General features: G+C 34.7%; 3 protein-coding genes across 6 annotated transcripts; 1 reads left to right on the forward strand and 2 right to left on the reverse strand.

Annotated features, from left to right (window-relative positions):
• Nucleotides 1-903: 903 nt before the first annotated feature.
• LOC149741513 (uncharacterized) lies at nt 904-3,735 on the reverse strand. Its single transcript, XM_089893873.1, has 4 exons — nt 3,582-3,735; nt 3,240-3,384; nt 2,907-2,960; nt 904-2,124 (listed from the first exon to the last, which is right to left on the reverse strand). Exons 2-4 carry the CDS (start codon nt 3,298-3,300, stop codon nt 1,244-1,246), a joined length of 996 nt encoding a protein of 331 aa, XP_089749999.1. The 5' UTR covers nt 3,301-3,384; nt 3,582-3,735; the 3' UTR covers nt 904-1,243.
• Nucleotides 3,736-4,252: 517 nt separating this feature from the next.
• On the reverse strand, nt 4,253-13,900 carry LOC149741514 (alpha-(1,3)-fucosyltransferase 7-like). 3 transcript variants are annotated; one of them, XM_089893806.1, is made up of 6 exons: nt 13,311-13,900; nt 13,077-13,187; nt 8,118-8,297; nt 7,460-7,694; nt 6,730-6,923; nt 4,253-5,714 (listed from the first exon to the last, which is right to left on the reverse strand). In XM_089893806.1, exons 2-6 carry the CDS (start codon nt 13,139-13,141, stop codon nt 5,339-5,341), a joined length of 1,050 nt encoding a protein of 349 aa, XP_089749932.1. In that variant the 5' UTR covers nt 13,142-13,187; nt 13,311-13,900; the 3' UTR covers nt 4,253-5,338. The 3 variants fall into 3 exon arrangements, with proteins under 3 accessions (XP_089749932.1, XP_089749924.1, XP_089749916.1); XM_089893798.1 differs by lacking the exons at nt 13,077-13,187; nt 13,311-13,900 and adding an exon at nt 8,697-8,850; XM_089893790.1 differs by lacking the exons at nt 13,077-13,187; nt 13,311-13,900 and adding an exon at nt 8,557-8,847.
• On the forward strand, nt 11,489-24,657 carry LOC149741515 (P-selectin-like). 2 transcript variants are annotated; one of them, XM_089893389.1, is made up of 17 exons: nt 11,489-12,072; nt 14,523-14,597; nt 14,994-15,079; nt 15,455-15,550; nt 16,132-16,243; nt 16,711-16,821; nt 17,448-17,540; nt 17,950-18,087; nt 18,571-18,697; nt 19,306-19,415; nt 19,966-20,160; nt 20,563-20,751; nt 21,050-21,235; nt 21,917-22,028; nt 22,955-23,106; nt 23,493-23,656; nt 24,114-24,657. In XM_089893389.1, exons 2-17 carry the CDS (start codon nt 14,543-14,545, stop codon nt 24,291-24,293), a joined length of 2,106 nt encoding a protein of 701 aa, XP_089749515.1. In that variant the 5' UTR covers nt 11,489-12,072; nt 14,523-14,542; the 3' UTR covers nt 24,294-24,657. The 2 variants fall into 2 exon arrangements, with proteins under 2 accessions (XP_089749515.1, XP_089749475.1); XM_089893349.1 differs by lacking the exon at nt 11,489-12,072 and having other exon boundaries at nt 14,371-14,597.
• The last annotated feature ends 1,243 nt before the right edge of the window (nt 24,658-25,900 follow it).

Below are 25,900 nucleotides of genomic sequence, written 5' to 3' on the forward strand. Positions count from 1 at the left end.
TCAACCTACTTTCAAGAAACCTATCTTTCGGAAAAGCTGTAGCCTATGTATACAGTAGGTTGGGGGAAGATGGGACACCTTTAGCACATGATATCCAAATATTCTGGTCTTTTAAACAATTAACAACGATCTAGGGGAGTCGTGAGGATACGGTTTTGTAATTCTTTGCATTTTCTTTGTTTACTACCAAATTGGGCGAGAAAATAGAATGAAGAGGTGTCCCATCTTCCCCCCACCTATATGTATATATTCTGTTCATGTTAGGCCCACGTCTCCATATGCAGTATGTACAAGACACGTTTTATAGTTTGCATTTTTTCAAGCATACAATGTTAGTCAACTTGGTACCAAGACCATTTTAAATTTCCAGATAGGCCGATAAACCCTGCTAGGTGTTCATGTAAACGTTGACCAACTGGGCTCGGGACAATTGACCCCTCGAGACACCTGATCAAGTAAAGTCAGTATCCATGAACACGGATTTCCCTGCATTTAACCAACTAAATGAACACATGCTGAAGTTACCATAGAACACGATGGCGGGGCCTGAACTGCCAAGCAACAAACGTAGGGTGAGAAAGGTCACAGTTACAGAAAGTAGTATTAACGATAGTATTAACGACGAATAGGAAATATAGGATGTCCCATCTTACCCAAAAAAATATTATCTTACCCCAGCATAGCAAGTACTTTTTTATGTTGTGATAGGGTTAAATTTTTGTCAAACCCATAAACTTCCAGATAAAACCTGCCACTAAAAACGAGGCGACTATTTACATGGCGTATAGAACTCAATTCCCATCGATTGCAGTTATGAAAATTAAATGCTATGTAAAATAATTTACTCAATACCCACTGCCGATGTATAGTTATTGCAAGAACAAATAATTGAAAGTATACGCCTTTATATTGCGCCCAATCTTTATTAGCACCACCGGCAAAAAAACAAACAAGCAATTGACTGATAAGCGTTGACGTAAAACGTAACGTATATTGTGAACGTATAGTACACTCAAAAGTAGTTGGCCTTTACAGAAAAAAGTATTAAATCTACGTTCAAGCAATCTATATTTCCGAACAGATGTAGGTATTTTTGTTTAAATTGTTGTCTATAGCTTGATTAGATCATTTGTGTTTTAAGTTAAGCCAACGTCTCTATATGTAGTAAGTACAAAACATGTTAGTTTGCTACCCTTTTTCTTTGCAAGCACACAATGTTAGTAAACTTGGTATCAACAGCCTTTTAGGAAAAATCAATCCAGATGGGACGATAAACCCTGCTGGATGTTTGGGTAAAAGTAACATTGACCAACCGGGCTCGAGACAACCGAGCCCTCGAGACACCCGATCCACGAAAGTCAGTATGCATGAACACGGATTTCCCTACATCTAACCAACTTAAGGAACACATGCTAAAGTTACCATAAAGCACCGTTGTGGGGCCAAAACTGCCATCAAACGTCGGCCAAGAAAGATCACAGTTACAGAAAGTAGTATTAACGATAAGCGAGCCTGAAAATTTCCCCCAACTGATATCGGTATTGCAAAAGTTTGAATGGAATATTTTTGATCTTTGAAACTTTGCCCAAGAGATATTCGAGTGGGAAAAGTTGCAATTTACAATGGTTGCGTTTCGAAGATCCATGATACCGAGATCCAAACTTGAGTAGTCGGAGTCTACGAGTTTAGCACCTCTGTAGTTTTGCCACCCAAGACTTAAGTTAGAAAACTTGCTGTTTTTGACATAAGAACCTGAAAAATCGCTCCAGGAAAAGGTGCAATTTGTCATTGATGAATTGACCAACATAGTTTTTGTAAACGACGCTCTTGAAAATTCGGTGGTGCGGAAATGGGTTCTAATAAATTTAGAACCCAGCATTGAGCCCCAATTGAATCTGGTGTTGGAAATTAAACAGTCAATGAAAACAGCGTTGTAGATACGTGGACTGTTTATCGTTATTCCAGTGAAGTTACATTTTTCGAAAGTCGTGCCCCTCATATCCGCTGACATTCTTGTGCGGTTAAAGGTGCATCGTATGAAGGTGTAGCCTTGAATATTGCGGGATAGCTGTTTGGGCCACAGACGTCCAAAGTTTCTTCCCACAATGGTGACATTGCGTGTCACTTAAATGCATTGGTTGAACCGGTTAATATAGCATTTTATTGCAGACTTTTATTTAACAAATACCAATGGTTGCTCCTTAATAGTATTACATTGATTTACTTAAAACTATAAAGCTAGGACAGCCACAAAATATTATACAGTTTGATTTGAGAAATTGGTAATTTATAGAACATTTTCCCATCCTTTAACATCGATTTTTAATAGTTAAAACTTGTTTTATTGTAAGTAATCTGTTTTGGCGCATGCTTTGTGCATCACTTATGTTGAATACTAAATGAATGAATGAATGAATGAATGAATGAATGAATGAATGAATGAATGAATGAATGAATGTAACTTACTTTATTTTCGCGTGGCCGGAAAACGACAGTCGTTATTACACGATTTAACAACACCGAGTGCCAGCTTACGAGTTACCATTTATGTTACTTTGTGGGTAATTATTTTTTTTGGGGGGGTGGTGTTTATTTTTTTATGTATGGCTGATAATTTGGACAACCTATTAGTGACCACTGGGTTGGAGCAATTGCCGTTAAGTGTCTTGCCCAAGGACACATACGCCAACAATGGTAGCAGCGTCGAGCCTTAAACCCATTACCTCTGGGTTACAGGCAGGCGCGCTAACAACTATGTCACGGCGCCGGACAAACATTTTTGTTTTTACCATTAAATGCGTGCTTAGAGGGAAAATAAGAAAAACTTTAATTCTACAATACTCCGTGTCTCACTCAACCCTACCCTGCATAAAAGTACAAAATCCATTTAATATTGCGGATGTTACCTGTTTGCTGGGTCATAGATGAGATTGGATGGATCAAGCTGAACACGTCGAAATCTGTGCAAATAAATCATCTAATTTTATAAAGCTTCGATAAAATAGTGATGCTATAATGGTATGATTTTAAACAATAACGTAAACCGTACTAATAACTTCTTGGACCTAGTGATCACTAAATTGTCAGGCATAAAATAAATACAAATATACCCATTCAGTTACATATGTGTACTTTTACGCCAACAGCGTTGGATTATGATAGTCGATGTATAACAAAGATAGGTAAGCAAATAAATACAAAATATATCGACTTTGTAATATAGGAATCATTCAAATTACCATCTTGAGAATCACACTTAGAAATGATGACCACAAGGAGCAAGAAAATTCCCAGCTTCATATTAAGATTCAGTAAATCGCTTGAAACCAACTTGCTTTTAAAGTTTCTTGCTGCGCTTCTACTCGTAACAGTGCATTCAGATATCTGCGTTTACGCTTTGCAAATTTGTTTTTCATATATTCTGCCTTGATATCGCTCAAGGCCATGTCAAGTTCGGGAAAAAGTAAACAAACGACTTTCCGCGGTTAATAAGAAATAATAAACGGCAATATGTCTAATGCCAGTATACGGCGTTGGCTATAATACAGTAATAAGTTGTAATAGAGTTATTTTTTACAAACCTTTTAAAAACCTGGCGAATATTTCAATAACGTATTTTATAGGGTGGGAGAAAATGGGACCACTTTATTATATCCAAATATCCTTTACTTCACATCTACGAAAATCAAATGGTTTATTTAAAACAACCTTACACCAAATGAGCGTTTTCAAAAACGCTTAAGATAACAAGAAAGCAAAGCTTCAATAAATGAGCACGTATTACACCAGGTAACATAATGTTAACAACTTTTTTTCTACAACAGTCCACTTAGCTCAATCGAAATCAAACGGAAAGTATCAACAATTAAAAGTAGTTTTCAGTCGCCATTGGTGACTGTGGAGCAATAATTGAAATACATTGTGTGCTTAAAAAGCAAACTAACATGTCTTGTAGCCTTAACTGCAGATGGGGACGTGGGGGACCAACTCAAAACTGAAATAATCTAGTCAAGTTATAGACAACAACTTAAACAAAAAATACCTACACCTGCATGGAGAACTTGTTAAGAGACTGTCAAGTTGGAGCAATTTCCGTAAAGTGTCTTGCCCAGGACAAATACGCCCGCAACGGTAGTAGCGACGTGTCTTGAACCTATACCTTTGGGCTAGAGGCATTGCGTGAACCACCTTTACCCTAGCGCCGTACAGTAATCATTGACTGGATAAACGCTATAAACGTACACAAAGTATATCTCATAATGAATGGCATGTGTTCATGCTTTCATAATAATTTTTATTTATATTCAATTTAAGTAACGTTTTAGGTAAAGCTAGAAAATAGTTTCATTTTTGCATACGTGTAAAAGAAAGAGCACGTTGTTGTATAGTATGCAAGATTGCAAGTTGTTGTATAGTAGAAAAAACAACAGTATATGGTACAAAACCGCTGCATAAAAAATCAAAACATTGTACATTCTTTCATACATGTAAAAATGTAGAATATCTGTTGTATAGTATACACGGAAACGACAACAATTGTACAAAATACGCACTTAAATAAAAATAAATAGAACTTTGTTGTAAGAGCAAACTAAAAACTTTACCCTTTTGAAATATGAAGAAATATTGAGCAGAAAGAAACACGAAAAAGAATTAGTTCCAGAAATTTTTCCCGCAAAGTAGGTAGTTTTTTTTACCGAGAATAAATATTTAGCACTTTTGATGAAAGCAAAAAGTACCTTTTAATGTACACTTTCTGCAAACTGTATATGAACAGCTGAAAATGTGTTTGCATATTCTAGAATATAGTTGCATTTTTGCATACATGTAAAATATAAAATACATAGAATATCTGTGTATGGTTATTATAGTAAATACGGAAAGGACAACCGTTGTACAAAATATCCCAATAAAAAAACATACAAATGAATAGAAATGTAACCGCAAACTAGACATATTATACCTTTAAAATATGAAGAAATATTGAACGTGAATATAAACGAAGGTCAAAATAAGTTCCAGAAAATTATTTCCGCAAATTGTTTACTAAATATAAATTTACGTTAATATTTAGCACTCTGTTCAAAAACAAAAAAGTGCTTGTTAAGGTACATTTTCCACATACTGTACTTTAAACAGTTGAAAATGTGTTTGGATATTTTTCTTTTTATTTTAGGTAATTCTGCAACTAAGCTTAGAGAAATTTTTTCTTTAAAAAATTAGCACATCTTAAAAAGTAAAAAGCCCTGGTTGGCTGGTTTAGCAATATCTCTTTCGAGAATTAGCACTTTTGAAACATTTAGGCAGACCTGGTCACCTGGTTAGCTGGCATACACTTTCACCCAATGCATTCTTGGGATTCAGAATTGAAAAAGACATCGTCAATACTTGGAATAACTTTGCTCTTTGGGTTAGATTTTACTTTGTCACACAATCCTACTAATCTAAGGTTTTTGTAGACTGAATTAAACCAGTTTTTTGTATCTTCTGGGAACTCTAACCATTTAAAGTATTCCCTGTATGCAGTTTGATTCTTGTCCAAGTATTTTAAATACTCCACCAGTTTGCCCGGGGATTCAAAATCATCCCAATGTATAAAAGAACCTTTGGGTGCAAGTTCCAGCAAATCTTGTTTAGCTGGACCCCAAACTACTGGCACCCTTCGATTCCCAATACCATTGTACCAAAACTTTTCTGTAATGTAATCTTTACACCTGTAAGAAACAGATTGTGTTATTGTTAATAAATAAATAAACAAAACTTATTTTTGCTCGCGTGGAAATGACGTTCATTTTAACACATATGTTTCAATTATCATACATTGTGCCCGCAACTGGCAACGGCCATTAAGTTTCTTGCCCAAGGACAAATACAGCTACAACTATAGCAGAAGGACTCTGGACCAAAAGCACTCTAACCCTTGTACTTTGGCACTGGACCATATTAAATAACTCATTAGCCTTACAATTTATCTGAAAAGTCTATGTCACAAAAACAATATATATACTAATACTATTTACCCACATAGCCACATCCTATTCAAGAAAAATCTCTGTATATATTAGACAATTTTGGCATAAACATAGTAATAGTTGTATTATTGGTAGTAGGGATGCACATTACAGAATTTCGAATCCATGAGATTCGAATCCTTTTGTATTCGAATCTTATTACGGGATTCGGTATTCTGTTTAATGACGTCATTACACGTCATCTCATATACTATAGTAACAATTTTTGAAACTTATTAATTTTGAAAAAAAATATTTTTGTGTTTGTGGGACTTTCGAGAGTAAACGTTTCGTAACGTCTTTTCATAGCCTGCTATCTGTTTCATGACGCAAAAACTACCCAATAGTACAATTTTTGATCATTTTACAGCTCATAACCCAACAAGGCTGCTATGAAAGGGTCAATAAACTGACTTTTGTGGGTAAAATTTCTTTTTCCTATAAATATAAAAAGATTCGAAATTCTAGATTCGGAACTCTAGATTCGAAATAAAGTATTCTAGGATATCCTAGAATACCTAATTATTCTGTAATGTGCATCCCTAATTGGTAGTCTGTATTTAATAACAACACCTAACCAATGGAACTTTTTGTTAGAGTTATGCGGCGCTATGTCTGTTAAATTGCCAAGAGGTATTGAGGTGCATAAAAACACCACTCTGGTGTAAACATTTTATCATGACAGAATTTAACAACAGTAAACAAAACAAGTAAAAACCTGTGTGTGTTTTCAAAAGAAAGATAAAATTTGAAAGAATTTTTCTCTTCAGCTGGTAATGCTTCCAGAGCTGCTTTGTTGTTAAAACAACCTCCGTAGCGTTGTACAGGTAAACCTGCGTCTACTAGAGATTGAACAAGCTTTAAACGTATGGCTGCTCCTTTTGTATTTTGACAGTTACTAACCATCCAAAGCTATTAAATAGAAACATGAATGAATGAATGAATGAATGTACCTTAATTTATCCTCGAGTGGCCGGAAAATGACAGTTGTTATAACACGTATGTTCTGTTTCATACACCTTGTGCCAGCTTACCAGTTACCATGTATGTTACTTTGCGGGTAATGTATATATGCCTATATATCATTATGAAAACAGACAGTGGATTTTGATAGCATGCAAATCAATAATTTAAATATTATATATATTATATTGTGATTTACAATGTAGTTTTTTAAAGGAGCTTTTTTCATTGTATAAACATATTTTTATTTCTTATTTATCCTTTTGATTACGATAACAAAGGTCTTATTCAATTACCATATTAAAGTCATGGAAAATAAAAGCAAAATGACAGCCGCTATAATAGACTAATAAAATAAAAAAGGGTAGTGGTAAAGCCTGGCTGCTAAACCTTAAAAGTAACTCAGTAATATTTAGTAATATTTAGACAAAAAAATGTCATAACGAACAAAAAAAATTACAAAAAAAAAAACAAAACATTCTTACAGCCATGTTATGCTTTGTAGCTAGTAACTTGTTGACATTTTCGGTCCCACTGTGATGATCCAACAACCCAAGTACAACGTCAGGATTCGTGTACGGTGATAAAATATCTGAGTCTCGTCGATAAGTCATTGTCCAATTCATCAAAAAGTCAAAATTTTTGAAGTTCCTTTTATGTGTATGGCGCAATGTAGCGGGACTTTCCATGGTGTTCCACACAAACACTTGATCCGGAAACCTGGTGTATTTACGTGTTAAGTCAGATTGCTAAATTTGACAAAAGATCTGAACACTAAACAAGTTATTTGACTGCTTTTAATATTCTCAAAAATTCATAGACTTACAAAAAATAATTTTTAATATGGATTTTTACCAAACACACTTAGGCCAGTCTGCAGAATATGGAAGTTCCTGATAAAATCTTATGTGTGCAAGACAGTTTTTTTTCATGTGCTATCATTAAAAATCAATGTGCAAAGCAGGTACAAATCCCATTAGGAAATTCTACTTAATTTAATACTGCTTTTTTATTTCTATTTGGTGCGTTAATTGGCGTGATTAAAAAAAATTATCTGAGCTTAACCAAAAGTTTGTAAACAAAATTTCATAAAACTCCAAAATCAATTGAATAACATAAAACAAAATTTAGTAGAACCCCCACCTTTTATAACCTTCTAATCCCACCACTGCATCAAAAGCAGAAAAATCAAAGACAACAGCCATTGCATCGTAAAACAAGCTTCTGTTATATGTCAAAGTACAGTTGCCATACTGGCCAGGACTATAACCTTCTTTTTCATTTCCACCTGGATGCCGCCAAGCCAAGATAATTCCTTTGTCCCTGAAAAAAAAGTGAAAATTATAATTTAAAAAATTGGTTTTGAAATTTTAAAAGTAATTTGGCCAGCGCTACAGTAAGGGTAAAATTTGCAGCCTTGCCAAATAAAAAAATTTGTAGCCTCGCCAAATAATATTCTGCATTACTTATTTGAAGAGTGAATTATACTGGCAACTCATGACGCAATCTGGATAATTTTTTCCCGCACTCATACAATACTTAAAAATTGGAAATTCACAAAACCCCCCTAAAAATAGGCTACCTTCTAAGCTGGGCCCCGTTAGGCACAACCGATTTTCTTGGTAGATAGTGCAACTTTGTATTTTCATTTTCTACTACATTGGCATAATAGAACGAAAATATCGCAGTAGTGATAAAAAGTGCAAATAAAACAAATTTTACTTTAGAACCATGATTAGTAATACATTTGTTGCAAAAATTGTTTTCAGGTGGTTTAATTTCCATTTCATACTATAATGTCTGGAACAAAAACAAATTTGTTGATCGATATGTAGGTACACTTCACTTGTCGTAGCTCAGTGGTTTATACCAAGGTGATCCTAGAATACAGATATTCTAGCGGCCATTTTTGATACCTTCTACTGGTACCACTAACCTAAAATTTGGACACTGTACTAACTAGACCCCAGCGGTACCGATTCTAAAATGAAAAATTTAAAATTCGAAAAAATATTAATTATGAATATTAATATTCGTCATAAAAACATATTTATAGAATTTTCTCCCGATCCAGCTTCGAATATGTTATAGCGCTAAGTGATACCTAAAATATGAAACATTATTTTCTTTAAAAAAGTGCGGGGATAGATGTTAAATATAAAAAAGTATGATCATAACTTGAATCATATAAATATTATATTTTCGATTTTTTTTGCGAAAATATAACTTACGCATACATCTATGTAGGTCACTCACATGTTATTCCCATCGAAAAAAAAATTAATTTCAACTTTTTTTTATAACTGAATATTAATATTCGTCATAAAAACATATTTATAGAATTTTCTCCCGATCCAGCTTCGAATATGTTATAGCGCTACGTAATACCTAAAAAATGAAACATCATTTTCTTCAAAAAAGTGCGGGGAAGGGTTCAGAATACAAACAAGTATGAGGGTCATAACTCGAATCATACAAGTATTAAATTTTAAAATATTTCGGCGAAAATACAACTTACGCATACATCTATGTAGGTCACTCACATGTTATCCCCATCGAAAAAAAAATTAATTTCAACTTTTTTTTATAACTGAATATTAATATTCGTCATAAAAATATATTTATAGAATTTTCTCCCGATCCAGCTTCGAATGTGTTATAGCGCTACGTAATACCTAAAAAATGAAACATCATTTTCTTCAAAAAAGTGCGGGGAAGGGTTCAGAATACAAACAAGTATGAGGGTCATAACTTGAATCATATAAATATTAAATTTTCAATTTTTTTCGCGAAAATATAACTTACGCATACATCTATGTAGGTCACTAGCATGTTATCCACATCGAAAAAAAAAATAATTTCAACTTTTTTTTATAACTGAATATTAATATTCGTCATAAAAATATATTTATGGAATTTTCTTCCGATCCAGCTTTGAATATGTTTTAGCGCCACGAAATACCTAAAAAATGAAATATCGTTTTCTTCAAAAAAGTGCGGGGAAGGATGTTAAATATTGTGGAGAGTATTAATTACTCGAATTTCGGGTTATTTACGGTTATCCTGTCCGTACTTACGTACCTGGAAATATAAGAATTTTAATTTATTTGTTTCAATTAATACAAAAGATGTTTTGTTCTTGAAGCCTCTAAAATTAATTGATAAGCTCGATCGAATTGTCGCAGACAATAATGAATGTCTAAAGGAAAGGAAGATAAACCTGTTTGTTATAGAAACACCTGAAGTAGAGGTGCAAGGTCGCTTTCGCCCATTTTATGATAATCTTTGCACCTCCGTTATTTAATTTGCGAGTGTGTTCATCTTTGGCATTTATAGAGTTTTAGCGTTGTTGGCTTTGTGCAGTTGTAATCTAAACACTTTACTCTTCTACTATTCTGCAAACTGATACGATGCAGAATTAATAGAAGAGTAAAAAGTGAGGAATAGTGACCAAACATTTAGTGATCTCCTCGTTGTCTGTTCGTTGATCATCGTCGGATTCCTGTAGAATATAACTGAAAACACATAGTTATCATAGGTAGTAAACAAGTTAGTCAGAGCAATTGATACAAAACCATTTAACGCCGATACTTTTAGCCTCACTAGGTATATCAATATTCTTATATTTACTGTTATAATTTTGTTATAAAAACATTTATGTGGATTAATATGTACTATTTTTGCGTTCGTGCAAATAAAATATATAAACCCGAAATTCGAGTAATTAATATTCTCCATAATATTTAACATCCATCCCCGCACTTTTTTGAAGAAAACGATATTTCATTTTTTAGGTATTTCGTGGCGCTAAAACATATTCAAAGCTGGATCGGGAGAAAATTCCATAAATATATTTTTATGACGAATATTAACATTCAAATTTAAAAAAAAATAAATTAATTATTTTTTCGATGGGGATAACATGCTAGTGACCTACATAGATGTATGCGTAAGTTATATTTTCGCCGAAATATTTTAAAATTTAATACTTGTATGATTCGTGTTATGACCCTCATACTTGTTTGTATTCTGAACCCTTCCCCGCATTTTTTTGAAGAAAATGATGTTTCATTTTTTAGGTATTACGTAGCGCTATAACATGTTCGAAGCTGGATCGGGAGAAAATTCTATAAATATATTTTTATGACGAATATTAATATTCAGTTATAAAAAAAAGTTGAAATTAATTTTTTTTTCGATGGGGATAACATGTGAGTGACCTACATAGATGTATGCGTAAGTTATATTTTCGCCGAAATATTTTAAAATTTAATACTTGTATGATTCGAGTTATGACCCTCATACTTGTTTGTATTCTGAACCCTTCCCCGCACTTTTTTGAAGAAAATGATGTTTCATTTTTTAGGTATTACGTAGCGCTATAACATATTCGAAGCTGGATCGGGAGAAAATTCTATAAATATGTTTTTATGACGAATATTAATATTCAGTTATAAAAAAAAGTTGAAATTAATTTTTTTTTCGATGGGAATAACATGTGAGTGACCTACATAGATGTATGCGTAAGTTATATTTTCGCAAAAAAAATCGAAAATATAATATTTATATGATTCAAGTTATGATCATACTTTTTTATATTTAACATCTATCCCCGCACTTTTTTAAAGAAAATAATGTTTCATATTTTAGGTATCACTTAGCGCTATAACATATTCGAAGCTGGATCGGGAGAAAATTCTATAAATATGTTTTTATGACGAATATTAATATTCATAATTAATATTTTTTCGAATTTTAAATTTTTCATTTTAGAATCGGTACCGCTGGGGTCTAGTTAGTACAGTGTCCAAATTTTAGGTTAGTGGTACCAGTAGAAGGTATCGAAAATGGCCGCTAGAATATCTGTATTCTAGGATCACCTTGGTGTGGTTTATGGGCTTGCAATGTAACCGAACGGTACCAAGTTCAATGCTCGACGCTGCTATCATTGTTGTCCTACGTGCCCTTGGCCAAGAAACTTAACGGATATTGCTGCAACCCAGTGGTCACAAAAATAGGTTGTCCAAATTAACAGTCAAACAGAGGAAAACAATTACCCACAAAGTTACACATGTTGACATGTGGTGACTGGTGAACAGTAAGTACATAGGCAAGGGGGAAATTTTCTCACTAGCACCGTATTTTGTGCTTAAAATGCAGTATTATGCAAAGTGTATACTAAACTTGCTCAAATATTATGACAGGCTGGCATGACATGTAGATTAAGATTTTAACAAAGTAAGCGTATAGATTGAAAATGATAATTTGTGACACCATTTCAATTTCAAATACTTCTCCCGTATTACTTTTACTACATAATCCCAAGATTTCTTTCCATATTCCATATAAATATGTTTCTAGTACTGCGGCTTTGGTAATAGTACCGTAAACGCATCCCAATGTGCATTTGTTAGTTGATTGACAGTTGGAAGAAACATTTTTAAAAGCAATGAACCATAGCGTTGCTGCTCCGGTAAATTCCCGAAGAAGAACCTTTGGTGTTTTCTATGTTTTCCTATTCAAACGGTTTCTTAATCCATAACTGTGTTTATGCAGCGTTTATACGCGGACTATGCTTGTATAGGGACTCTGGCTCAGAGCAGTGGCTTCTTAAAGGAGTGTTATGCTAATAAAAACACGAGCGATATAATAAATATGAGGGTTCCAGACTGTAGCATACACAGAATTGGAAATGTGGTTGATAAAACCAGAAACGGTTTATAAACAGGTTTATTCGAACTCTGACTAGAACCAGAGATTCATAACTAGAAAATATTGATATGACAAAGCAACTAAATTGAATACAATATGGCTTTAAAATGCCCCGCGTGTTCCTGTAGCTCCCAAGTAAAATCATAGACAAATTTTCATTTTGTTTTCTCATCAAATTGCTAGTTAACAAAAACATTTAAGAAAATATAAAACCGTATTCTCATGTCTCCTATACACCGTTGTTAATTGTTTAAAATGCGATATGGATATTTCAATACTATGTGCTATAAGTGTCCCATCTTCCCCCACTCTACAATATATAGTTTTATAGGCTTTCTATATCGACAATTAAAGTGCCCACAAAGAAAATTCTAAGAATTATAAATATACCATATTATCTTCACGACTCCCATAGACCGTTGTGAATAGTTTAAAACACGATCAAAGTGTCCCATCTTCCCTCATCCCACCATACAGCCGTTGGTTTGTCCAATTTTCCAGCTGTAAAGGAAAAAAGAAATTGTCACTAAAAAGTTTATACGTTTCACCCACGACTGTTACAGACGCCCAAAACAATTTTGTTCGGTTTATGAGATAAGTACACCAAATATTTCCTTTTATTACCTTGGTGTTTACTGGAAACGGGTTTCGGTATTGTGAAAAGTGCATTTGAATTCACGGCCGAACGCCGCCGAAGAATCACGTTTAACAATGTGCATTACTGTATAGTATTGTAAGAAATGGTTCCCAATGTTTTTAAGTTCATACTAATTTGTATCTATGGCCGCTTTTACTGTCCAATCGGTTCAAATTAAAAACGCAACAAAAATTTGTCGGGAAAACAGAGACTTACTTTAGACCTATTAACTAATGGGTACAAACAAGCTTGACGTAATATTGTGGGGTTGGATCTGGATGAGATACTGTTGGCACTTAAATCCTATATTTCTTGATCGTGTTTTAACCGATTACCTACGTTTTGTAAGTCACGGCCTACGAGTATATTATATAATTCAGTAAATATTCTTAGTTTGCTACTAAATGGAACACGAAAAGGAAATGACAACTTTTCCATCTTTCCCCAAACATACTATATGAGAGCACGAAATGAACAGCGGTACTTCTGCGCAATAGAAACGTACCATATTTGGAAAGACACGTCATAGGTTTCTTTTGTATTTTAGAAATATCACCCCGAACAAGTTCTCTTACAGCCTAAACGCAATAAATGGTGCAAAAACTTCGGTACTGAACTAGAAAGTACACGCCTACACATGTTTAAAAAGTGTAATTGGATTATACATTTATAGGTACAAGTAAACATTGCTACACTGTTGTATGCTTTGGCAATTCTGAAAGTGTTTGGCAACTCTCAATATATTTTGTAGTCAGAAATTAAAAGTTAAAGAAAATACATTAAAACTATATATATCCACACGCCTAATTGCTTCAACACAGTTGCAGTTTAAACCGCGTGTTCCATTCATTCTGTTTTAAAACCCGTGTTATGATTTGCAGTGCGCTGTAAGAAGGATCGTGTGACATGTTGATGCGATAATAGGCACGGGCGTGGCGTTTAAATAATACGCGCAGTTGGTCACGGGTGCTTGTTTTTGTTAGCTTCGCGACCTTGAGCAATATTTACGGCATTTTAGCTGTCACCTTTGTACGTGGTTAGATACAAGCTGACACTGTTGTTATTGTTTGGTGACTTTCGTAGCTTAGATACACGCGTGTGGACGATTTTAGCAAGCGTAAACAAACCTTAACTTTTAGCTATATATACCCAGACATACGATACTGTTTTATGCATATAATTTCATTTATGTTCTGCAGAAGAACAAGTTATCTGAAAAATGAAGATTTATTCAATTTGTGCGCTTCTTCTTATTACAGTCAAGACAGTCTATGGTAAGAAAATAAAACCTAAACTTTGTTGTTATTTTAATTCTAGTTTTATCTATAATTACTGTTTATTTACGTATCGGCTTATTGGACTATTTTATTTGAGTTAAGGAGGCCACAAAATTGTATAAAAGCCACACAAACGTGTTTAAAACGTATAATAGCAACAAAAATGTCACAAAAATGTATGTACGGTAGATCTTATAAAAATTCGTTTACATTCTATTAGTTCCGAATTTATTTGTACAAAACAATCTGTTAAAAGCGTAGATTCCTGATTTAAATTTTACGTACAACGTATAAAAAAAATCTTCTGAAAAGTTTAACGGTTATAGTCCAAAAAAACGAGTCTGTTACAAAGTATACACAAATTTTTAATTTCTGGTTATCTACGTTATGTAGGTTTAAAATGCTGGGAATGTAACAACGCAAAAAGCAACGAGGTTTGTTTAAGAGAAGGAAAGCTGCGAGAATGTCAAACAACAGAGGTAAAGTGTTTCCTACGTATAGTAGGGTGGAGGAAGACGGGACACTTTTAGCACTTTTAATATCCAAATATCCTGGTCGTGTTTTAAACTATTTACAACGGTCTATGGAGTCGTCAGGCTACGGTTTTTAGAATTGTATGAATGTTTTTATGTTCTATACTTAATGGGACGAAAAAATAAAGCGAAAATGTGTCCCATTTTACCCCATTACTATAATATGTATATTCATTTATTACATAGTTGAGATCTAATGGGACAAAAAATAGAGTGAAAAGTTGTCCATTTACCCCCCTAGTCTAATATATGTTATAAATATTTGCAAAGAACGTACAACAGCTTATATCAGTTAAAGTGATTTTCTACTTTATTAAACAGACGGCTTGCCAAAACGAAGTCCGAAGAGATCCCTACGGTATGAGAATTACAAAGAGATGTAAACAAGCACATGCATGCGACAACAACTTTGCTCAAGTAAGTTTTTTAAAATCGGTTCAATTTATCTGATACAGCGTATAGTACTGTTGGATATGATATGGATATACAGTTAGCACCCAAAACCCATATTTTCTGATGATAATGTGTTTTCGACTTTTAATCACGGTCTTTTAGAGTGGGGCTATCGTTATATGATTTTTTTATTACCATGTAGGATCAAAAGGAGAAAGAAAACGTAGTTTATCATTCATAGTATAGGTTAACTGTCGTTGGTAATAAAATAATTTATGATTTTATACATAATAGGGTAGGGGGGAGATGGGACACCTTTAGGACATAATATCTAAATACCCTGATTGTGTTTTAAACAAATAACAACGGTCTATGGGAGTCGTGGGGACACAGTTTTATATTTCTTTGAATTTTCTTTGTTTACAACTAAATAGGACGAGAAAATAGAATGAAAAGGTGTTCAATCTTTCCCCAACCTATTATACGATGAAATAAAGGCAAACAAAACTGTCTGTAATTATCAACCACATGTTTTAGACAGAATTGTCACATAGGCGTAGTTAAGTTCAGATTTAAAAAAAAATATTTTTAATTTTACTTTAAAGAACCCAAGATCCAACTGGAATCCACAATGCAACCCGAAGGAGCGACATTCTGTTTGCAGATGTTGTTGTAACTTCAACGAATGCAATGCACCCGCTTTGTTTTGTCTTGATGGTAAATCTAAATCTAAATCTGTTTTACTTGTTTCGTCGTTTCTGAACATAATAATTTTAAATGTAACACATTCTTCTAAAATACAACGCGTTGTTTACATTTAAGTTTGAGCACTCAATTTTGTACATATTACCTAAAACAGCAACACATTATCTATATATAGTAGGGTGAGGAAAACAGGACACTTTTAGCACATAATATCCGAATTCTCTGATCGTGTTTTAAACAATTAAAACAGTCTACGAGACTTATGTGAGGCCATGATCTTATAATTTGTTGATTTTTTTTGTTTGATAACAAATAGGACGAGAAAACAGAATTAAAAGGTGTCCCATCTTTCCCAACCCTACTATATGAACCTTAAATGAAATATGTTCTAAGATAAAACCTTTTTTATTCATAGCCCATCAACTATAGATACATGATTTTTTAATATTACTAACATTAAATGCAAACATATTTTTCAGCTAAAGCCGAATGCTCGCCGATCCGAAGTCCTGCTAACGGACGAAAACGTTGTTCGTTTTCAGTAAGAGCGACCGAAGTTGGATCTCTTTGTACCTTTTCATGCAACGCAGGTAAAACCACGACTAATTTGGTAATGGAATTATAGTGTACGAAAGTCACATTTCTGTTTGGGTATTGTATGCTTGATATGCAGTAGAATAGGAAAACTCGGGCCTAAATAAATACCAGGTCATATAATGTGCTATATATACCGTAAGACCTCACCCATATAGAATAGAAATCACATACTGTAGTTTGATACAAAAATACCCAAACACTTTTGTGCAACATAAGAGAGGTATAATGTTATTGATTAGGAAACTATAACTAGTAGGGTGGGGAAAGACGGGACAGCGGTCTATATGGGAGTTGTGGGGATACGGTTTTATAATTTCTTCAATGATCTTGTTTACCACCAAATGGGATGGGAAAATAGAAGGAAAAGGTGTTCCATCTTTCCCCACCCTACTATATGTGGTTTATGGGTTAACCGTTCGTCTAACAGTCCAAGATACTATTACAGACGAACATAAACACCGTAAAAGCTCGATAAAACGTTTCACGTTAAAAATAACTAATTTTATGAATTTACATGGTTCGTGTAAGCTTAAAATTACTTTGCTAATACCTAAGATCAAGATCGATCGTCGACACCTATATGCACATGCTATATTAACAACGTTATATTTTTGCACAGGATACGAATTACGAGGAAAAGAAACCAGCAAATGTATTTTAAATACGAACACCAACTTTGCAAAATTTAACAACCCTGTTCCTACATGTGCACGTGAGTTTTTGTTTGCATGACGTCATATGTGACGTCATACGTAACGTCATGCTTAAGTATTAGGCAAAAACGGTATATCTTCGCAAATGTGTACGGAAACTCGGAGACATTGCTAATTTATAAAGTTGTTTGGACACGTGTATAAAATGATATGTGAGCAATCGTTACAGTGACTACAGAGTGGGGAATAAACGAACTAATGAATGTTATCTACTTGCATGGCAACGGGAATTGTTATAACACGGGTGTTTTGCTTTTTTACCCCTCGTTACGGGTTAACAACCTTGGCGGACTTTTCAAGGCATTTTTCATATGAATTGCATCACTGAACGCCATTTCCCTGACAAATCAAATCGTTGCACTTATGATTATTTTTAATTCCTTTCTAATCTTTAACATTTATTCTCAGCTCTTACTTGCCGACCACGCTTAGCTGCCCCACAGAACGGTGCTGTGTCGTGCAATGACGGAAACAGCGTTGGGAGTTCATGTTCGTTTACTTGTAATGGAGGATATTTCCTAAATGGCAACCCTACCAGAACTTGTCGTAAGTTTAATAATACATATTATTCTTAAAATTACAGCAGATGTACATACACTTATATAATGCTTATGAATAAATGAATGAAACTTGCTTTATTCTTGCGTGGCGGAAAACATATTCGTTTTAACACGAGTGTTCTGTCTTATACACTCCGTATAGGCGTTTACGAGTTATTGTATAAGTGTATACCTTGGTAGACAATTAATTTCTGTATGACTGACAATTTCGACGACCAATTAGTGAGCACTGGGTTGAAGCAATTTCCGTATCCTAGATAAGTATCCTAGATTGGGACATTTAAGCACGAAACACCCCTATGTTTCTACCACCGGCTTTATGGGTTAAAAACGGTATTCCGAATTGTTTTACATCAAACTGGATGCCTTTTTTAAAAAAAAGTCCTACAAAATTTAAAAAACGTCCCACATTACCCCATATCTCACTTCGCCCCACTTTACTATAACATAAACTGGTTATTGTAAAAAGGTACTAACAACGCGTGGAGCGGTGTTCAGCCTACATGCCGGCGTATAAAGTGCCCGACCGAGATCGATGCTCCTGAAAATGGCAACGTCGTATGCAGTGATCTTAATAATGCTGATAGTACTTGCACGTAAGTTTTTGTGTGGTATCTTGTTTTAGTCGGGTGGGTCAAAAGGGGACATGTTTTTATTTAGCGTTCTCGTTCTATTTAATAGTAAATTAAATAAAACTTTAAAAAATTAGAGGATATTTTAATAAAAATAAAAATATAACTCTACAGGAACGTTGTTATTTGTTAAAAACACGATAAGGAAACATGGTATTTATGTGCTAATGGTATCCATCTTACGTCGCAGTAGTATATCATTTAATCTAAAAGCATACTGCCCCCCCCCCCCCCTTGCGTATTTCAAAAAAAAAAAAAAAAAAATTACTACATTTCTTCATTGGGATAACACATACTCAATAATAAATAAATATACGGAAAAAAGGTTATTCCATTTCATTGCTGGCATGTGTCTGTAGTACAAAACTTAAAACTAAAACTAATTTTTATTCGACAATGCAATAACGAAAGCAAACATAACTATTTCCAAAATGAGCAAAAAGCTAAAATGTTTACTTTCAAATTTAATACATTAGCTCTCAAGTAACGCTTTTGTGTTACATCTAGACATCGGCAAAAATACAAAAAAACGCATAATTCTTTGTCTATATACTTTTCTATTCTATCCACAGTTTTACGTGCAACGCTGGATTCTCTATGGTCGGTCTACAAGCAACACGATGTATTAGTAACGGTAACTCAGACGTTGGAAGGTGGAGCAACCCGGCACCAGTATGCCAACGTAAGCATTCCGTAATATATATTACAGGGTGGTGGAAGATGGGACACAATTTCATTCTATTTTCTCGTCCCATTTAGTAGTAAACAAAGAGAATGCAAAGAATTATAAAACCGTATCCTCAAGACTCCCATAGACTGTTGTTAATTGTTCAAAACACGATGGAGATATTTGGATATTATGTGCTAAAGGTGTCCCATCTTCCCCCAACCGAATTTAATTATTATGTTATATATGAAAAAACGATTTTGTACTTTGTTTATTTCATGCTTTTTTAAGGGATATGTATCATTTTAAGTAGACAAAGAAGCACAAATAAGTCACAAACATTTCTGTTAAAAAATATTCGTTTAAAAACAGCATAGAGTCTGTTATGTTATTGTTATTACACTATAAACTGTCGCACTTTAAAACGCAATTGTTAATACTTATTTATATGAACAACATACAATTTTAGTATCTTATGTTGCTATTAGAAGCACTATAACTGTAGGAATAAATTATAAACCAACTCAAATGAAAACTTAACACATTTTTCGAAAACCTCCAACAGCAATTAGATGCCTTGCCCAATCTGCACCTGTCAACTCTGGAATATCATGCACTAACTCGGTCGAGTTACTGAGCGAATGTACCATTGAATGCGATAGCCAATACATCCTCGTTGGGAGCGAAACTATTACTTGTACGGATGATTTGGACGGAGATTTGTTCGGTGTTTGGAGCGACCCGCTACCCGTTTGTCAACGTAAGTACTTCACAATTGCGAAGAAACTTAACTAAAAAAATTAGCGGGGAAACGACAGTTGTTTTATCCAGTTTTTCTGTTTCATACACCTAGTGCCCGCTTACGAATTATAACACACATATTACGAATCTCATTTACTTATCCTTGCGCGATGGACAACAATAACCGCTTACACATAATATAGTAGAATAGGGAAGGTGGGACAGAATTCAATCTATTTTTCTCGTCCTATATGATAGTAAACAATAAACATTTAAAGGAATATGAAACTGTATCCTTGAGGCTCCCATAGAGGATTGTTCATTGTTTAAAACATCAGAATATTTGGACATTATGTGCTAAAGGTGTCCCGTCTCCCCTCAACCTACTATATACATTTAAATATGGCATTTTTTATTATAGGAAAAAGATGCCCTGACGTGCTTTCTGCTCCACAAAACGGATACCATGTTTGTACCGATGGTAACTTTATCGGCTCTCAGTGTGAATTTGCCTGCGATGAATACCACACACGAAATGGCGTTCTCTACAGTACTTGTGTTGAAATTGACAACGTTCTACAATGGGACCAACCGACACCGACTTGCACACGTAAGCAATACAATTTGAGTGTTAACACAGCCGGAAGAAAGTGATATATTAATCTAATTTAACCTGTTCTAGAGCACTATATATATCAAATTTTCTTAATAAGTTATAACAGTTTACGATTTTAATTTCCGACACAGCATTTTTATTTTCTACACATCAAATACCGTGGGGGTAAGACCTTTATAGCACCTAAAACTCACAATTCATAATCGTGTATTTAACAATACAACTTTCTACACCTCATTTTGATACAATAAATTTTCAACCCTAACTAACTCCCAGCCCTTATATTCTACAGCCAATGTATGTTCCGAGCAAGGCGAATTGAACCACGGTGTAAAAATCTGCAGCAACGACAACCGAGCTACATCAACATGCATCTTTCAGTGTGTGGATCCAGGTTATGACTTGTACCCGTCGTTTATTACACAGAACACTTGTCTCAATGACACTACCTGGTCGCTGCCCCAGCCCTGCTGCTCACGTAAGTGATATTTGCGTATATGAAAAACGTTAACAGTATTCATACTTTATATTTGACTCGCGACTTTAAACGTATTGACACGCCTTTAGGTTTAGGCGTTTTACATGTCAAACTTTGATAGAAGAAACGCCTACGCCGTTTTAACGGCGATGGACGAACAAAGTAAGTATTTATACTTATTTACATACACGGTAGACATCTCAACAATGATAAAAATTATAAAAAAATACTGGCAACATAAAATACTGCCTTGAAAGTAATGAACTTATTTTATGTGCGGACACATTAGTGTACACTGTACAGTAAACATCTAGACAGGTTTTCGCGATTCTGGCTTTGTTGCTGCGTCTCGTCGAATTTGCATGTAATTACGTTGTATTGTATTCAATTAAATGAAGTGTGTTTTCCCACGTAATTAAAAGACATATAAAAAAATGAACTCATTTTGGTAAATGCTGTGCAGTGGTGTAACGCTATACTGCATGACACCCCTAACCTTCCTTTTATAAAAGAGACACATTCATATATCGGTGAATCAGCTTTTCCATGTATATGTTAACAATTTCTAACGCTTATACTTACAATATATAGTTTATACATTTCAACGACATGCGTTATAACAAACACATAAAGCCACCCCTAAAGTTTTTGACATAAATTTTTAAACAAATCTACTCACAGGACCGTGTCCCCCCTTTGCTGTCATGGACGCCGTTTTTGTACTTGATTCGTCATCTTCTGTCGGCGAAGAAAACTGGTCCACAATGAAGACATTTGTCCGTAAAATCATTGAGTAAGTCATACTATACTATGTCATATTCTATGTCAATTACGATGTCTGTAAAATCATTGAGTTAGTAATACTATTTAATGTCAATGTCCATTACCACATAAACCTAAAGTTAGTATAGTAACTTGCTTTAGTACGCCAAGGTAGCTGAAGTTTTGAAAACGTCTAGGCTATACTAAAAGCCCTATCGTTTACAAGTTACTGTAAAAAAACACTGTACACAGCTCAAAGCACGTTGGAGGTTTCAAAGCGAGGCGCGGGCGGCAGAAACGAAAAAGCAAATACATTCATTCATTCATTCAATAGTAATCAGCGTGGTAGGAAAAACGCCTAGTTGTTAAAACACCTTGAAACACAACCCGAAGTCTAACCGTTTTAACTTGTTTAAAACACGATCAGGATGTTTGTCCAGACATCTTTATTCCAACAGTACTATAATTTAAAACGACACATTTATGCTCAATTGCTAATTACAACATTACATAGACCTAGAATCGTGGTGCTACGGTCGTATAATGCTGTACCAAGTATTTGTTTGCTACCAAATGGGACGATAAAGACAATGAAAATATGTCTATCGTACTCCAGATCACCAATATTCTAAATAACGAAATGAAACAATTTCCGATCTGAAGAATTGCGTAAACAGCGTGCCGTTGTGGGCGTTTGTGTCCTTGGGCAAGAAACTTAACGGAAATTGCTCCAACACAGTGATCACTAATGGGTTGTCAAAATTATCAGGCGCACATTTTCAAAGAAATAAAAAAAGTCCACAAAAAAATAATCACTTACGAATTAACACTTAATAGTTCACTCACGAATTACACACTCATATAAAGACTGTCGTTTACCGGCCATGCGAGGATAAAATAAGTTACATTCATTCATATTCAGCGCACACAATATTTAAACTCTCAACCTGTCAACAGATCATTCATTCTTGCCGATGATGCAGCCAGGATATCAGTATTCAGATACAACCGTGAGATAGACACCACATCTCAGATCCTTCTCAGCGATTTCTCATCCGATATTGACGCGCTTTTGTCTGCCTTTGATGCTATCCCGTACGATGGGTCAGGTTAGTATATAGATTAGCTTTTGTTTGTACATATAGTAGGGTGGGATAAGATTAGAGACTTTTAGCATTCAAATTTCTGCGTGTGTATTCACCAAATATTCTCTGTTTACTACCAAATGGACAAGAAAAGAGAATGAAATCAATGTTCCATATTGGCCCACTCTGCTATCTGTCAAAGTAGTTCGAGCAGGCAAATTTGTATAGCTTATTATTCATTTTGGAAATTGTTATCATAAATGCTTACGAGAATATATGTCGACCGTGAGCATAATGTTTATAAATTGACCATACGATTTTATCTGCTTTGCAGTATAATAAAACTCCCAATACGTTAATTTGATATATTATCGTTTAAAAACTGAATTTATATGTGTTTTATAATAAAGGTACATGGACCGGCCAAGCTTTAACACATGCCAAGGACGTTATACTTGCAAACGCTAATGGAAATAGACCCGATGTCAAAGATCTGGTCCTTGTTATTACGGATGGTCGATCTCAGGACTCTGTAACAGAAGTTTCGCAGCAGCTGAGAGCAGGAGGGGTTCTGGTAGGTTGTTTTAGCAAGATTTTTTTAATACAGTATAGGGTTATGGACGACGACATCTTTTTACTATAGTAGGGTAGGGGAAGATGGGACACCTTTGACACATAATAACCAAATATCCTGATCGTGTTTTAAACAATTAACAACGGTCTATGGGAGCCGCGAGGATAAAGTTTTATAAAAAAATGTTAAATGTTTGTTTACTACCAAATTGGAGAAAGAAAATAGATTGAAAAGGTGTCCCATCTCCCCCCACCCTACTATACATAATCTTCAAATACCCGAGTATATAGTAGAGTGGGGTACGATAGAATACGGTTAGACCTCCATATTTTATGATTGTGTTTTAAACATTTTCACCAACGATCTATGGGAGTAGTAAAGTTTTATAATTTGTGGATGTTCTATGTTTACTACTGCATCTCATTTCTCAGTACTATAAGTGACGTTTCTGTTCCAGACATACGCTGTAGGAATTGTCCCTCCCCGAGGGAGATTGGACGAATCTCAATTGTTGGACATGGCTGGGAGTTCGGATAACTTGATCATTGCCAGGGGAGGTTTTGAAGGCCTTGACGACGAGTTTTCAGCGCAAATAAGCACCCAGATCTGTGGGAACCCATGCGCCGAACTACCTTAGATTGTTAATATAGCTTTGATAGTATAGTTTATTATATAGTAGGTTGGGAGAAGATGGTACACCTTTAGCACATAATTTATACACATTCTGATCGTGTTTTGAACAATTAACAGCGGTATATTGGGGTCATGAGGGTACGGTTTAAAATTCTTTAATTTTTTTTGTGTTTACTATACCAAATGGGACGAGAAAATAAACTAAAAAGGTGTCCAATCTTCCCTCACCCTACTATATATAGTAAAAGCGTGTACAAGTTATTATTATTTTGCCTTGAAAGATAGAGGCACCATGTTTTTAAGCAATTTAACTGAAAACTGTTTATTGCTACGTCAACTTGTGAATTAATAAAATTATTAGACCAAAATTCTGTTGGTAATTGTTTTAAGCCAGAGAACTGCGTTAACGAATGAGAACGTATGAGTTGTAGAATATACGTCGAAATAGTTATAAACGCGATCGCATAGTCGACAACTATTAAGGTATAGTGTGGGGTAAGATGGAACACCTTTACCAAGGTTGGGAAGGACGGGACACTTTTGGCACATCATTTTCAAATATCATGATCGTGAGTTGGGCGCCGCGTGGTTAGCGTGCCTGCCTGTAACCCAGAGGTTCTAGGCTCGTCGCTGCTACCACTGTGAGCGTATGTATCCTTGAGCAAGACAATTAACGGCAATTGCTCAAACCCAGTGGTCACTAATGGGTTGTCCAAATTATCAGCCATACATAAAAAAGAAGAAAAAAAATCCCACTAAAAAATAATCACCCACAAAGTAACATGAATGAATGAATGTAACTTACTTTATCCTCGCGTGGCCGGAAAACGACAGTCGTTATAACACGGGTGTGCACCTCGCGCCAGCTTACGAGTTACCAAGTATGTTACTTTGTGGATGTGGAAACATACATGGTAACTCGTAAGCTGGCACGAGGTGTTAAATCCGTGTGATAACGACTGTCGTTTTCCGGCCACGCAAGGATAAAGTAAGTTATATTCATCCATACATTCATATTTAACTGTTATACAACGGTCTATGAGAATCGCGAGGATACGGTTTTTAACTCTTTGGATTTCTTTGTTTACTATATACCAAATAGGACAAGAAAGTATTTACACAATTCAAAACAGAACAGAATAAAATTTAAAATACAAGAAACGTCGACTTGATACGTATATCTGTTCATAAATCTTAGATTTACTAAATTATTTTTATAGCGCCCATATACGTATAGGATATGTAAAACGTTTCTTACACTTCAATATCTTTAATTACTAGGTCTTTATGTATCGTTTTAATGAAAGGCGAAAAGCAATTATGATTTGGTATGAAACTTCCTCGGGGCTTTGATAAAATTCGCAACGCGTTTCGTGGTTATACGATAATGAACATGCGTATGCATATGCAGCTTATAAGATGAAATAAAAATGTACTAGCTTCCAGCTATTTAAATGCTATGCTGATTAAGCCAGTTGATATTACAGCAAGCCGCGCTATATAGAAACAAAGTTCTCGGTTTCTTTTAATTCGCTGTCCTTTTGAATTACAGAAGGCTATAGAGCTGTAATGTTGAGTTATATATTTCTCGCTGTCTTTTTAGCTCTTGCA

Source organism: Ciona robusta, chromosome 1 (assembly GCF_009617815.1).
Source record: "Ciona robusta chromosome 1, ASM961781v2".
Classification (NCBI taxonomy): Eukaryota; Metazoa; Chordata; class Ascidiacea; order Phlebobranchia; family Cionidae; genus Ciona; species Ciona robusta.